Genomic DNA, 17171 nt, shown 5'->3' on the forward strand with positions numbered 1-17171 from the left:
TTTCTTTTTGTCTGTAGTCACTTACACTGTGAGTGTGTATGTGTCCAGTGTTGAGAATAAAAGAAGTCTTTCCAAACCACTGAGAATCCTGCAGGTGGATGAGAGAATGCTTGCGTTAGCTTAATGGAAATAACAATTTCTAGCTGCAGGAGATACAAAAATAGACAAGTGAAATCACCTGCTTACAATTCTAGACAAGTTTCCATTTGGATATGCCTGCAACATTAGAGGAAAAGTCCAAGTTTAAAGCTGTTTGTGTACCGAACGCAACAGGGAAATCATAAATCACAAAGGGATCAAGAAACATTACTAAGCAATAGCTTTATGCAACACAGATGCATGCTCAACATTTCAGTAGGTTTTGTAAAATGAAAGACAAACATCAGAACGAGCAGTCAGACACTAGCTCTTTAAAACATTCCTAGGTCAGAGATGGGCTCAAAATAGCAGATGAGATCACTCCTGTGTAAATTTTTCATAGACACAGCAGTAGGGAAAACTCCAGGGGATACTAGCCCTCCCTTTGTGTGTGTGTGTGGGGGTGTGCAGGTGTGAGTGTGTGTGTACTTGAGTCCTGAGTTCCCCAAACAGAAAAAAAAATTCTCTTCATCTTATTTTCCCAGCGCTGTAAGGCTGAGGGCTTATTTTGCAACATGCATGTGTGTGTTTAGGATAGAATTAGACAGAGGGGCACGCAGTGGAAAAGTGACAGACTGTGTGATTGTCTCTAAATTGAACAATCAGTATGGTTCAACATATTGAGATAATACCATTATTCATCTCAGCATTGTTCAGGGCTGCAGGCATAGGGATATCTCCCATTGTTGTGTGGTTTTGAAACGCCCCACTTCAGAAACAGCCTGTCAGAATTGCTTGTAAATAACGGCTGCTTAGATATTTATATAGCATTCATGTGGGAAATGTGAAATACAAAATGATGTTCTGTAAAATATAAGAAATCGAAATGGTCAGTGTGTGCCATATACTCTGTTTTGATGTACAGCATATTTTGGAGTGTGTTATTTTACTGACTTGCTTTATTTATGATTTATATATAATGAGTCAGGTTATTGAATTTATATCAATGTGATGTATCACGCTCAGCCAGAAACACATAAAACAACTTATGACCACCAAAACTGTGGGATGTTTGGGGTTTTGAAAGAAGTTGGGAATTTTGGCTTTTCTCAACAGAACTGATGAAACTAAGGCAGGTTTACAAGCAAGAAATAATCAACCAAAAACAAATATCTTAAGTTTATCTTAACTAGCACTTTTTTAGCGCTCACCCTGAATTTACTGATTATGTAAATGTTTAAAAATACATCAAATATATTGTTTTGTTAAAGGGGAGGGGAAAGTGAAGGTCATTCGTTTAGTTGCTGTTTCTCATCACATCCTACACACTGGACCCATTTGTGAACTAAACCAGACTAAATAAAAATTATAGGAAGTATTTTAAAGCTGAATATCACACATTGGTGTCCCAGTGAAAGCAGCAGAATGGCCAATCTGTGGTATTAGAAGAGAAACTATAGTGCCAAGAATAACAATGTGGCTCAATGATTCATATTTAAACACAAGTTTAAAAAAACTGAGAGTATGACAGTAGAGAAATATGGAAATACTTGTTTAATAATTCACTTCCGTGATCATTTTGTTCTTTTAAAGGTTGTCAATGTATTTAAGAAAACAAAACAATGTTTCTCTTATTGTACGTACTGTTAGTGGTGTAAACCAGTGCTTTAAAGACACTTCATACAGCAACAGACTGAAACAATAATGTGCTACAAATAAACATGAGCAAAAGGGCGTGGAACAAACAGACATGCATGAAAGACAGGTATATAAAAGTCTCCAAAAACAGCCAGAGACAGAGCAGAAACCAGACAGTTGACAGACTGGTTTATGAGAGATTGCCAAACAGGAAAATGTCATAAAATCATAAAATATTATGTTTCTTTTATTATAACGTATCTCCAATGACCGCAGTTTCAATGGAATAACTGATTAAAAATGTCAGCTGTTTGTCCAGAGAATGTGTTATCTCCTGTAGGCCAGGACTGTACAGTATGTGCATAGCATGTGAACATATGGTGTATGTGCACAGATCAGCCCGATCGCTGCTGTTTTCTTTTAAATGTCACAAGGTGGCAGCAGGCTAATTGGCATCTAGCGAAGAGCACGGCCCCCACCAAACCTCAATCACTGTCAGGATGAGCCCTGGGCCTCTGGGCTCCCCACCTGCTGAGGCTCTGACCCTCACACACTCAGATGAATCAGGTTCATATACACTCAGGGAAATGTGTACACACCCTGACTGGTGTGTTTGTGTGTGTAAACCTCTGTGACCCCAGTGAAATGTCACCCAACACAAATAATCCTTCCATCATCTAGACAGTCTCCATCAGTGTCAATAACAGTATCTTAGACCTGCTCAAGCACTATCCCCCATATACCACATGTGAGAGCTGTTCTTGCCGCTCCTTGTGCAGACGGGAACACATTTAACTCATTTACAGGGAAACTGTGATAACTTTCATTGTGGATATTTCTTGTGACTCCATACTCATTAATCTCTGGGACACATGGTTACTCTGTATTAATTGAGGGTTAATGGAGTGTAAAAAATTGCAGCCTGGTACAATTATATTGATTTTATTGAGGGTTAGAGAAGAATAAATAGGTCTGATAAATTTAAATAGTCTATGAAAGTAGCTTCTTGCTCAGATAGTTAGACAGTGGACTAAAACAGGTAGGAGGACAGTTCTTAATTTTTCAAAACATTTCCAGCATATACTGTATATATATATATATATATATATATATAATTATCTATAAAATTTATACAACTAGATCATGTTTGGAATAAAATTTTAAGGGGGGATTTTGTCAGTATTTTTAGGGGTTTGAACCCACTTGTCGCCTCTATGATTTCCACTTATGGACTGGTTGCAGCAAATTTACCCTGAAATGAGTCCTTCCAGAGGTAAGCTCCACAACTTGGCAGCCATGTTGAAATTGCCTCCAGGCATTTACAGATCCAGTTTAACATAATGTGCATGCAACTTTTTCCGACAGGACTGACAGGTGATCAGTGTAGCATTAAAGCAGCTCAATCCAATGCATGCCAATGTTCTGGACACGTGAAAATTCTCTCACCATTCTTATGCAAAAATCACCTCCTACACAAAGTTCTCCCACCAACGGGTTATGATATGGTTGGTATGTTCTTCTGTCATTATTGTGTTATATATCAGTGTACTCCACAGCACATTCTGATGTATCTATTCTTCAATATAACAAACAAGTAGTACACCTCTATGCAGCTATGCAAAAAGTCCTATTAGTAAGGTTGGAACCAGTTATTTTGGCTATGTGCACTGTTGCCAGATAAGCAGAGAGACGATCAGTGAACATTCAGTAAATAGTGGCACACAATTTAACAATGAAAGCCAAAATTCCTGCTTTTCCAGTTCATACATAAACATAACAGTCATAGTGTGTTAAAATCTTTACCCTAGATTTTCTTAAACATTCCAGCCAAAATTGTGTTTACATATGATCAGCAGGTACAAAAGCAGAGAAAAATCTGCAGTAATCAAAACACCCATGTATTCTTCTGAGATTTTTTTTTCTGTACAGTGGACCTAACTCAGACCAGCAACACTGGCATGTTCTTCAGCTAACAACCACCACTGTTGATGTTTTGTTGTTTAATATTCATTAAGTTGCAGATAAACTTATTTAATTTGTAATAATTACCTGTGCACCTTAGCTTTTTATTTAAAAAACACTCAAGGATAAAAGGTTGTGAATGCATTAACTTGACCTAGATCAAAATAATTTTAAATATGCTTGATATTCTGTCCAAGTAAAAATACAGTAAGATATTATACTTTATAATACTTATTACCCTATGTGTGATCATTAAATTTAACAAGTACATACTTTAACTTTAATGCAATTTCTTGCGCTATTTATACTTTTACTTCAGAAAAAGGATAAACATCTATAATTTTTATGCTAACTGTAATTCATTGCCTCTGTTTCTGTTTTAAATGTGTCCAGAAATGACTGTGCAGTGAAAATATTGTACATATATGTAAAATATCTGGGAAGTAAATTAATTAGTACCTTTGTTTTACTTTAATTTGAGTGGATATGTTAACAGTCTTTATGTAGATCTATAAACAATCGCAAGCAGCCCGTAGGTAGCCCAAAGGAACTTATACTGAAGAGTGCAATTAGAATAAAATAAATTCCAGCAGTAACAATGAAAAGAGAGAAAATATACAATAAGGCTGATTTTGTCATCAGCCTTTCAAAGAGCTCTTATTGTGCTTTCTGCTCCTCCCCTCTGATTCTTTAGACCTCCAGGCTTTGGGATACAAATAGTCCTACAATGACAAGTGATGGATGATGATGCAGCATCGATCGAAACATTTCCCAGATTAATGAGACCTGTGATGGAAAGCAAAGCCCCATTCACGCCTGCTGCTCGTAAACAAGGCTGTTTTGTCCATGAGATTCACCAGGCTTCTCTTGAGTCATACAGAATCGAAGCATGTTAAGTACATGCTTAACATGATGTATGAAAGCACACTCCCAATCTCACATCAAAGGCTAGTAGATGTTAGCAAAACATATCCACACGTTTTAAATTGGATGGTACTTCACCAGCATGTGGAAATTATCACATGTGGATGAGTATTGGGGACAGTTAGGATGTCTGCACACTGACAAAAAAAACAAAAACAATATCATACATAAACACACACACACACTCCTCCCCCTCTATCATTCCTTCACTTGATGTTAATCGTTCTAAGTCAGGTAGCAAGCTTCTACATGTTCACAGTGATTGATCACATTGTGAGCGTCATAGTATTTAGACTGACTGCAGCTTAAGAATGATTTCTGCTCCTGTTGCCTGCTGATGGGATTCTCTTCACTCAGTCATCTTAATTGACTGCTGCTCCATCCTACACTGAGGTTTTAGTTTAACAGAATGTTTTAAGAGTGTTTTTGCATCTGTTTATTTTGTGTTGACTGAACAACTTACCTAGTTTGAAAAGGTACTGAAAATGTTTTGTTAAAGACTCAGAAAAGAAGCTATAAATTTTGTTTTCTTCATTAGTTTTTAAGAAAGATTGAGAAGAGTTCATTGTGTTACATGCAGCATCCCATTGCGCTAACAGTGCTAGAGTCAAGCCCTCCTAACATGCTTGAAAAGTCAATCGATTCAGAATTTGGTTAAAATATCACCTTTTCAAATTGTGCTTTATTACTCTTTTTTTTAATCTATGAATTATTAAAGGAATTTGTACATTTAGAGGAAAAAAATGCCTCTGTGTTAAATGTAAGACGTTACCACACTAGTCTTATATCTGGCTGTTATTGTACGCCTGTACCACCAGCAGCTGGAAAGAGTTGACCTTTAAAAAAAAAAAAAAAGTCCTCAAAGCCAACATTTTTTCCCCCATTAATTTTAATATCTAAAAAGTCGGCTGTAACCCACAAGACCAACAGTGGAGATAATTCTGCTGAGTAAAAACACTGTTTGGCCAGCCGGGACAACTTTTTTTTTTTCTTTTGTCGCACTGCTCTTTTCTCTGGCTGCTATATATCTGGGCATGAGGGAGCTGGTTACTGAGGACTATCAGAATGTTTTGGCAAGCCATGTCCCACTGCCATTTATTGAAAACAATCTGCTTGAGTAAGTGGGGGGTTAGGGAAGGGATTGATAGAAAGAAAAGGCTAAAAGAAAGAGAGATAAAGTGGAAAAGGGAGCCTGCTGGTAGTGAAAAGGGCCCAGATTTTGCTGTCTTTGTGGGACCTCCAAAGGCATTGGCAGTGTTATCTTGTCACGCCCAGACCTTGGTGTACTGAGAGTTGGGACAGTCCCTCCTAGAATACATGTTTTGCATGTGGAGAGTAATGAACTGCTAATTTCTGTTTATATTGTCACAAGATCATTTGAAAATGTCAACACAACACTTTGGATGATGATTGAACTAGTTCGTAACATTCAGGAAGTTTCAGGTTGTAACAGTTTAATAAGCTTTCATAATCTCTTGGCTGGAAATTAAAATCGATACTCTAGTGCCTAAGAAGGGTGTATTTTCTCCAAAACAATGCAAAGCAATTCCTCTTCCTTTTTTAGATATGACTGTGATTGATTCACTTGTTATTCAGGAATCTAAGAAGGTGGGGAAAAGAGCGCATACATGCATTTTGAAGCTATCCATCGTTGTGTGGCAACAGATTGACCCTGAGCACTCTATTCAGCGATAAAAGCCGCAGCTGACTCTCGGCCAGCACTTTTTTGCCTAGCACATCACGTGTGTCCATGTGACAGGCCAATCAAGAAAATGGAGTGCGTTAATGGAGATGGAGATGGTTGCTCTCCCCCACACGTTTGTGCTGCGACCCTCATCATCTCACCTCCTGACATATTGTTTTAACAAACGGAGCTGCTGTCACTAGGGGTGGGATGGATGAGTTTACTTAATAGGTTCTTAATCAAAGTCGTACTATGGATGGCCAATGAGAAAGCAGGGAGGCAGTTCTTTAAGATCTCTGCTCAAGGTTAACACTGACAGACTGACTCTGTTCTCCTACTTTCTGTTAGTTCTTTCTCTCTACTTCTGATTTTCTCCAAATCTCTGTCTCATGCCTTTTTAACTGCTCATACCCTTATGCAAAGTTTTCACCTCTCTTCCCTTCATTTCCAACTCTCTTTTTCCATATTTCTCAAGGCTCAGTACACACGTTTATGCCCCTGTTCACAACCTCGTGACCATATATATATCCCCCCCCCAACACACACACACACACATATCTGTCCTATCCCCCCATTTTTTCCCGTGGTTCATTTGTAATGCACGTTGTGACAGATCTTAGACTTACCTGCCCTGCTGTCTGCCCCTCAATCCACTTTCTATTATCTTTCAACTCTCCCAACATGCCTGTTTTAATTATCCCATATTCATTTTGTGAAGGACACGTGTACTTCAATCAGTGGTTGGCCGTTGTCTGACTGCATCATTTATCTGCAAGGTTTCTGAATAGCTTAAGGCAGCTAGTATTAATGGGACTGAGTGAAGAAATGTGAATATCACAGTTGTTGGCAGGTGTTAGGGTCTTAGCTTGCGTGGTGGTGAGTAGTTCTTTACTCAAGGACATGCAAGCTGAGTGAATGCCAATGCAAATCTATTGAAATTCAATTTAGAGCGCTGTTTGTGAATGCACCTGGCACAGAACATATTCAGGGGTGAATGTCCTTCTGTGCTCATAGACAAACTGAATACAATGAGGGAATAATAAAGTGGGAACGTCAAGGATATGGAACTTGTTTCTCAAAAAGCACCCACATTTGACCTGTGGTATTAATAGGGATGAAACGCTGGAGCATTTTATAAGCCCAGGTTTGTTCAGTTTGATCTGTGTTCACATTGCATTGCATTTGATTGCATTACATTATCTAGATTAATTTGTTTATCCTGGCAATGCTATGCATCTTCTGTTTGAAGGTTTGGCATGCAGTTTAGACCCCAGGAATAGCTGTTGCTAGGGCAACAGCTAATATAGATCCAAATGTGGAATAATGAGAGACAATCTATTGAATGATATTCTTAAAGGTGGCCTAACCAAGTCCTAATAACTGCGTCACAGAAAACCTTCAAGTAAAACTTACAAAAACATCACTAACAGCATCGGTTTATGAAGCTTTTAGGTAACATGTTTGTGGATAATTCTTTGTACATCAAAGATGGAGTAACATGAGAGTAACCTTGTTCTAGAAAGCTCAATATATGGATGATTGTTTCCCATTAAAAGACAACTGACTAATCAAAACTTAGAGGTTAATTCATATGGATCAGACCGTTGATGAAATACATATGATTCTTTATTAAACAAGAATTTATATGCTGGGATAACAGTGATGATACAAGGTAAGGTGAGCAGTGGTGAGCTGAGAAATCATTCACTGGGGATGAGAGGAAGCTCTTTTGCCTTTAAGAAAAAGGAAAGAGGCAAGTGATGAGATAAGGGTGAGTCACAGAAACAAAAAATGATAATGATTGACAGAAAGGGTAATGCTTTAGGTATGTTCCTTTCTCTTAACTAACAAACAAACAAACAAACAAACAAAAAAAAAACTCCATAAATGAGGATGTTTTAATGGTGACAAAGAGAAAGAGTAAAACTAAATGACATGTCACTTTGCTAACATCATGCTTAAACCAATATTGTTTCTTGGATCAATGTAAAAATTTACAAAGTAATCTTTGTAAAAAAAAAATAAATAAATAAATAAAAAAAATGGTGCTTTAATTATACCATCAGTATAATTAACGTAAATTTAATGTAAAATTTTGTAAAAGAAATTCAAGTTTTGAAATCCTGTGTAATGTAGTATCAAACAGTTCTGGCGCTCTGGACTGATGGCAGCAGTTGTAAAACCAACATGGGCCAGTATGAATATAAAAAGTTTGAATAAACTATTAAGAGGTTTGATAAGATAGGTTATATTGTATATATAAATACACTACTGTTCAAAAGTTTGGGGTCACTTCCCTATTGAATCCCATGGCAAAATGACCCCAAACTTTTGAACGGTAGTGTATATAGACAAGGATTACTTCAGCATCAAATAAAAGGGCTTAGAGATCTGTTCTACTTGCACAGGTGCTTCCCCTGATCTAGTCAGACAAAGATGGATGTAAAGGGCCTGTGTTTGTATGCACAGCCTTCAAAATGAACCTCTGCAACACGGTAATTCTTACTTCATAGTGTCATTTAGATTTAAATATGTTTAAAGCATCGAGATGAGTTGAAGGGCCAGAATAAATTCTGGCTAAGCTACTTTGTGGAGGGCTGTATTTTGAACAGAAAATTGAGTGCTACTACTTTAAATGCTCAGCACCCATCTCTCATGGACCATCTGCATGTTGACCTCGTCTCCCACTGATGTAGACAAATAGCCTTTTCTCACTGGCTGTGCACAAGCCTTTAGGAGCCATGTGTGGCAAGAACCTGCTTGACAAAATGATGCCAGAAAGGGGGAGACACTAAAAATAAGCAATGATATAACACTGGGGATAACTGTAAAAGTGCATCTGATTCATATGTTCATGTAAAAATCCTTCAAGGGACTATAGTAATTAAAATAAAACAATTAATCATTGTCAACATGGTAGAGCAGTTTAATTCCCATTTTAAATCATGAGTTGTTTCATTATATGTTTTCGCTTTTTTTCTCTCTTCTCTTCAGATATTGATGAGTGTGCTGAAGGGAAGCACTACTGCAGAGAGAACACCATGTGTGTTAACACCCCCGGCTCCTTCATGTGCATCTGCCACACAGGTTACATCAGGATCGACGACTATTCCTGCACAGGTGAGTTCCTCCTCCTGTGTTTTGACAGGCAGGACTCAAGAAGAGATGGTTCTGTGTTCATTCTGGTTCTCTGAGTTTCAGCTTCTAGAGAAACAATGTCAGCTTATACACATGAGAATGCTTTTCTTGTTATCACTGCATGAGTAGAGACCGATGTAAATATTTCTTAGTCTGTACAGCAGAGAACGGTTTCATATACAAACATAGTGGAGTCAAGAAGCACATGTTACAATTTGAGCATTGTGAGATGTTACATCAGAGCATGAGGCAAAAAAAAGGAAAATCATGTTATGACAAGGACACCTACTGAGCAAGCAATACCTGCAAAACACACTGTAAGCTGTTGCCATGCTGCCACACACTCTCTTTTTTGTCAACACCAGACAGCGTCTGTATTAGCACATTTTTCTGTGGATCTATCTTAAAATCCTACACATTCTGTCTGTTCATTTGCTGTGTTTATGTAGGGGCAAACGTCAGAGTTTGGTTTGTTTCTGTTAGATTTACTCTCATTATTAACCTCACATTAACATAAAATGCACACACATATAAATCAAAACAAGCCTTGCGACTTAAGTGACTCTATGATGCAGGAGAAACTACTGAAATGGCAGAGAAATGCTGAATTCTATCAAAAAGCAGAATTATTTCTGGGGTACATTTGTTTAGTGCAGATTACAAAGCATTTATCATCTTAAAGATGCAAATACAACCTTAAACTATCAACATTTGAAATTCTACTTAACACTGACAGCTGATTTGTGATTGTCATGGTCCAGTTAGTATGAGGCATAAAGACAGTTTCTCAGGCAGATTCAGTTCACAGCTTGGTTTGAATAATGTTACAATAATTTAGGAGCATTTATTTCCAAGCTAAAAAAAAAAAACCTGTACAAAATGCAACATGACTGAAGACATCCCCTTTCTGCAGCATTCTAACAGTTTAAGTAACAAGTCGCTTGTTACTATTCAATTTACAACATTTAAAAAGTGATTTAAAAGTAGGTGAGACTTCTTATCCTCTCACTTTGAGGAAAAAGATGGAAGTGACAAAGTGACTGTGGACTTTTTTGAGTGAGTACAGTGTGTACAGTTTGTGTGCGTGCAGTCTTCATATGGCGTGCGAATGTACTCTGCACGTATGTGTGATAAGTAGAGAGGAAGTTATAGAGAACCTGTGAAGTAGCGAGACTGTGAGTGGAGGCGGCAGACCCATTTGTTCCTGATCAAAGTTGAAACCAATTCAATCTGAAAAGATTGTGTAGATGTTTTACAGTCTTTGTTCTCTAGCTGCATAACAGATGACTGTGGTTGTTGCAACGGCTGGTCTCAGTAGCTTCTACCGCTAGATGTTGCACTGTTATATATGAGAAAAATAGACCGTGTTGCATCATATTTTTTTTTATGATTTAAAAGAAAGACAGTCATGTTTGAATTTGGCCACAATAAAGAGTGCAGCAGTTTTTTTTTTTTTGTATAACTGAACCCTCAAAGCAGAAGACGAGTGTCCTCAGCTTAAGGATGAAAGGATCAACAAAGCTCTTTTTGTAGTATATGTATGTTGAGTTGTGTAAACCCTCCACACAGTTTGTGTTATGCATATATATGGATAGTTATACCCTCATTAAAGATGATGAGAAATAAAAGTGAGATAGTTACGGATTGAAAGCATGAATATTCCACTTCATACTTGATGTCTTCCACGTTCAGGGCATGCTCCAGAAAATCTCCATATGTACATATTGTAAACTCAGCTGAGGATCATTCAGGTATTGGTTGTTCTTTAGCTTCTGAATCTCATACTACTGAATTTCAAGCAAAATATTTACAAAGTTCGAGGCTTCAGATGGTGTAAGAGATGCTGTGGTTCACCCCATCAAAACATAAGGGAATTTATGAAGCTCAGCTTCGAATTAGATTTATTTCCGGGTGCTGTATATTCATATCAGCTGGTAAGATTTATGCTTGATTATTATGTTTTCACACCCATGTCCAGCCTTGTAAAGCTGCCAAAACCAAACAAAATGTTTGCACAGGAATTTTAATGAGAACAAACTATAAGCAGTTGGCAGCTTCTTTGGAAAATCTGCTGTCTACTGGACAAGGGAGTGATGAAAATCTGCAATCAGGGACGTATGTTAATGCCAGAAGTGCAAGGATGATGCCAAAAATACTAATAAGGTCATGTGTGTAAAGGAAAATGCAGAGTAAAATAGAATGGAAAAATAACAGTCAGAAATGTCTCTGTGCTTCACTGAGAAAGACAAATGTGATGTAGTGATGAACGGATCTGCCTCGTTCCTCAGCAGTTGTTTGCAGCTCGTGAAACGCAATGCTAAGAAGCTGCCCGTGTGAATCATTTCTGAGTAGAGGGCAGCATGCTGCGTTTCCTCTGTGTCTGTAATTAAACAAACAATTTGCACCAATACAAACTAACTCAGTGGCAGCACAGTAAATGAGCTGGCAGAGGATTTAGGCCTGCAGCCTTCCTGTCGTGCTATAGGAGTTTGAATTATAACTGCAAAACGTAGCAACAAGAAAAATACCCCTTGAAAACTCTCATTTCCTGCTCCGTCTGCCTCTGTTTAGAGCTTCCGCTAACTTGTTTCAATGGAAATCAGTTAAAATCATGTTTAACATTGTTCTTAGCATTTATTTAAATCAGGAAACTTCCAAGCTGACTTGGTCCTTGCACATATTATCTATAACAGCTACTAGGTCTTATGTGATTTTGTTCACCTTGTTTTCTCTGGTCTTCTGAGCTAGGGGCAACTTTTATTGTTAAACTCATTTGTCTTTCTTGCACAGTGTTCTCACTCCCCAGATTCACAATGAAGATTAATTTCCCCAAACCCCTAGGATTAAATTGTCCCGCTATATTTTATGTAGTTTCCCATTAAAATGCCTTCACATCACTGTAGTAAAATGCACAGCTGCACGTCTCTTTATAAAAGTCAGTCTTTGTGATTAAACTGAGCCTTTTGTGAAGGTTTGAGGAAATGACTTTTCCTCTGCTCCAGTCAAATTATTGTTGTGATCTGCCTGCTGAGTTATTAACCTACAATCTGCTACACATCCACTTTCTTTGCACTGGCTATTGCACACAATCACTGCAGCAGCAACATCTCACTTTTTAGGCAATGTTAGATTTATGAATTATAGTGAAATAATATTAAATAAATGATCTACTGTGGAATACACACCATTATAAGCCTTGTGCAGGGTGCTGTGACATCTTTGTAGTCATACTGGTAGTAAATGACAGTGGAAATGGGATGATGCTGTTGTAATTGAACATCTGTGTGTGTTTGAAGAGTCCAGTGGGAATGCTGATTCCTCTAATTTGCTCACAGATGAAATATAACAACTATAGAAGGAAACATTAAGCCACCCTATTCAGTACCTATTGATATTGTACATTCACATGATATATTAAGGTCTTTATCGTCTGCAGTGCCTTTCACCAATTAATGAAATGCGAGATCAGCAGAAACTATGGTTCCGGTATTGATAGTCATATTTCCACATGCATTACAGTGTTGCATATGGACTAGTCTGCCAAGTAAAGAGGATTAAGTTGAACCCAGCTCATTTCATGGCTCAGTGTTTATGTGCAGAACAGTATTAAAGGTCTGATCTCCAGATTTAAGCCATGGAGAAACAGCACGGAGCACTGGTTTTATTTCTCCTCAGCCTGATAGGGGGTCGGGGAGCTCAGACATAAGTCTATATCTTACATCAAGGCCACCTGCAGTGAGGGAGGTAGCAGCTTCATGTCCCAGCTAGTGGTAGATTGCAACATGTGGACTTTATGTATTTACTTAAATGAATTGCACAGCCACGTGTCTCGACACAGTCATCGCTCCAAATCTGATTGGAGCTTTTGTAAAAGAGACACCCCCAACTTTTTTTTTTTTTTTAAAGCGTCATTTGACCATAACTTAATTATTGATCTTGAAGGTCAACATTCCTCCTCTTTCTTCCTCTTTGCACTCTTCAGCTTTCCCCCAAAGTGCCCGAGGTGCTCCCCGCTCTGTGAGATTAGCAGCTAATCCATGAAAGGTAGTGGATTGGTTGTGCTCTCTGTTTGAATGTTATTAAAGAAGGCTGTCCTGAGGTGTGTGTGTGTACACTTTGGCATACTATAGTGCATGCTTTCTCTTCCTCCCAAGATATGTTTGTTATGTGTGTCCTTGTTCTAATCCTGTGATAGCCAGACCTGGGCCCCTGAGGCAAAAGAACCCATGGAGGGATGGGCCTAAAGGAGGTAGAGGGAAGGATGGACATGGGCCAGAGGTTAAGCAGGAATGGAGGGGATTGTAAACAACAGGGATCAGAATAGATTACAATCAGTCAGATGGCTCAATTGGTCTTGCTTGTAGACATTTGCCTCTGTTTTTGTGACTTCTATTCCAAAGATGGGTAACGTGCAAAATTGCTGCTGCTTTAACATCCCTGTAACTGTCTGTACCTGTGTGCATGATGAGGCACCCTCTCCAGATCTATTCCCATAACCACCATCACTACCACTCCACACATGTACAACTCATCTGCAACTCCCACAGACATCATCTAAATTTGGTCTGTCACTCCTCAGGAGTTGCACAAAGCACAAACATCATACTAAGCATAGACATACTTTGGAAATGCGTTGGAAACAGTGGATTCTTAACCTGACTTTTCAGGTGTTTTGAATTTACTACTGATCTCAGGTCTTTACAGTGCATCTCTTTACTATCATTTTCTATATATATGTTAGACAAATTGCGGCCAGTGGACATTCATGTATGTGCAAGTGTTTTCTTCTTCTAGCTCAGCTTTTTTTTTTTTTTTCCAATTCCTCAGTGTTCTCATAGCCCTCTCATTTCATTCACCTTTTTGTCAAGGAACATAATGAATCTGAAAAACTTTTGTTTTTCCCCTCCAGGAACTCTACTAAGAACACATTTATTAAAAAAATTAATATATAAATATAAAGAGAGAGAGAGAGAGAGAGAGAGAGAGAGAGAGAGAGAGAGAGAGAGAGAGAGAGAGAGAGAGAGAGAGAGACGAACATCTATTGGTAAATGAGACACATTGTCTGTTTGATGTTTTTCAGCCTTTAAATCTAATTAAAATCTTACATTGTTAACATGTTTTTGCACTTGTCTTCTTCTACCCTTTGTTTCTATATTCCTTGGAGCAAAACTGCCACAATGTCTGACGTTCTCATGCTGGTTGCAGGATACAAAAAAAATTGGGGACCCACTTATAAAAGCAATGCTCCACAGCACTACTAGTAGTCTGAAGCCCCACTGGGAAACCTCTAATCTTAATATTAATATCTAATTTACCAGCTTGTTTTCTAATTTCACTGTTTCAAAGAGAGTTGAAAAGTCATCCATATCTCCACTGCTTTCTGTCACAGAGAGGATTAGCACACAGTCTCTTGTGCTTTAGTGAAACTTGTTTTTAAGGATGTCATTGCTCATTTCTTATTTTATTTTCAACCGTATGTATGTGCATTACTTTTCTGTTAAATATACATTATACTATGATTATCATAGTTAATATGTTTAAAACTAGCAGGTCTTGAAAAGTTAAATTATGTACCGTAAATACCTTGGGCCTTGGGAAATAAAAGAAAAGCATTTATACTGGCTTAGATGAAATAAAAGGGTTTGTTTGTTTGTTTGTTTTTTTACATAAATGCCATAAGATCATCGTCCTTTCAGACCTGCAGTTGTAAAACGAAATTTGAGGTAACATTATTTTGAAGAAAGCAGCCTGAGGTCAGATTTCGCTGAGGCAGGGAATGTTTTGGCAGAAGGTGGAGAGAGACGAGCGCTGAGAAAAAGAGGCAGCTGTAGTGAGATCCCCAATGACAGGCTGTACATAATTGATTGTTTATCTGACTACAGCCTGAGCTGCAGCAGGCTCTCACACTGACACACACATAGCAAAGATTCAGGTGATTAAATTGAGTCGTTTACACAGAGTGTAGCTGTGTAATGAGTCTAAATTCCTAAATTACCTTGGCAACTTTAGGCTTAATGTTATAACACACACTGAACGCACACAGTACACATGGAGCCGCTCAGTCCACTGCCCTCTTTGCTCAGACAGTTTGCTGCTCTGCCAGATATGACCTTGGAAAAAAAAAAAAAAAAAAAACAGAGTTTGCTTTCCTCTCTCTCATGTTTTTAGATGGCAAAGAGCAGACTTTAATTTTGCCATATGGCAGGTATGTGTGCATGTGTGTGTGCAGGAACAAGAGCAAAGCAATGGGCTCTCCTGGTGCCCTTCAATCCATCTCTCACACACACTTGCACACATACATCACATTCTCGATGAAGGAGCTCATCACAATGTCACTTTCAATTTGGATGAGTCCACGGTCTGTTCAGGAGACATAATGGATTGGATGATGACAGGGAAATGGATGATGCGGCTCAGGTCTCCTGCAGCAAGCATTCATGTTTCTGATCCTCTCACTCTTCGGGTGCCGTCTTTCAATCCTCAGATCTTCCTGTCTTTCACAACTGCGTGCATTTAAAAAAGCCCCAAGTGGTGGAAAAACACTGTACCTCTGTGGTTGAAGAATGCCCCAGAGATCTGCTTGATGTCTGAACAAAATGTGGAAAAAGAAAAAAAGCAGGGTGAATTTAATTCTGTCCCCAGCTGGGCTCCTTGCACCCAAAAAGAATAGATAGAATAAGGAGAAGCTGTCTGAATAATCTCCACCAAATTAACACTTAACACAAGGATCTTAACATTTTCTAAGAGGTTTAATCAAGCAGCTTCTGAAAGTTCTGAATGTACTATAAAGATATGATAATAAGAAGTGGAAAATACATTAAAACAAAAACAGAATCTCAGGCTAAATGTTTTCCAAACATTATAACTAAAATAAAAGAACTCTGTCGACAGAACGTTGAGCCTTTAAGATTAGCATCTGTTTTCATTCTTTTCAATGATAAGATGCAGAAATGTTAAACAGGAAAAGAAGATTTCAGAAACTTTGAACAAGTAGAGAAAGTTTTCAAGACTTCAGCCCTGGCAGAGCTTGGAAAGCAGCTACATATCAGAAAGCAATATTTATGTGAATCTCTAAAATATGAGGGAACGGCACCCTGCTTTTGTGTGACTCTCTCAGGGATTAAGATCCTTCTTTGTTTTCAGGGGCAAATGAAGAGCATGGAACTTTAAATGAGCCTTTCATATAATGTGGATGTGGTGAAACGTGTTTTAAAGCTGAACATAAAAGATATTCCAGCATGTAAACTCAAACTGAGGAGTGGAAGGAGAGCGAGTAACTAAAAATCCTGCCACTAAAACTGTAACTAAAGGGCCATTGTCACTTTCTGAAACAACTTTGATAAACTATATATGTTTGAAAGCAGCTGGACACATTCATGCTTCAACACTTACTTCTGTTTAATCAAGGGTTATTTTCTTGATAGCAATAGTTTTTCCTTGCAGATATGTTGCTGTTTGTTCCACTTTCATCAGGCAAACAGTGTATGAATATACAATACAATAGCTCTGTATGTATTAATGATGAACTGTTTACCTCGTTTTCAGAACATGACGAGTGTCTCAGCGGGCTCCACAATTGTGACGAGAATGCCTTGTGTTTTAACATGGTTGGGGGCCACAGCTGCTCCTGTAAGCCAGGCTACACAGGCAACGGGACAGTCTGCAAAGGTGAGTACCGCAATGTTCAGTGTGTCTGGGTTTTTGCTCAATTCTTCACATGAGGATCCACCACTGTATCTGCTTTCCA

At 38.3% G+C, this 17171-nt stretch overlaps 1 protein-coding gene across 1 annotated transcript in view; it reads left to right on the forward strand.

The window, feature by feature from the left end:
• nell2a (neural EGFL like 2a) overlaps positions 1–17171 on the forward strand; it is a 75610-nt gene that overhangs the window by 33098 nt on the left and 25341 nt on the right. Inside the window, exons 13-14 of the mRNA XM_041997898.1 lie at positions 9281–9406; positions 16970–17092. Of these exons, the coding sequence (XP_041853832.1) occupies positions 9281–9406; positions 16970–17092 (249 nt within the window). The remainder of the gene's footprint in view (positions 1–9280; positions 9407–16969; positions 17093–17171) is intronic.

The sequence above is a fragment of the Melanotaenia boesemani genome, chromosome 10 (assembly GCF_017639745.1).
Source record: "Melanotaenia boesemani isolate fMelBoe1 chromosome 10, fMelBoe1.pri, whole genome shotgun sequence".
NCBI lineage: Eukaryota > Metazoa > Chordata > Actinopteri > Atheriniformes > Melanotaeniidae > Melanotaenia > Melanotaenia boesemani.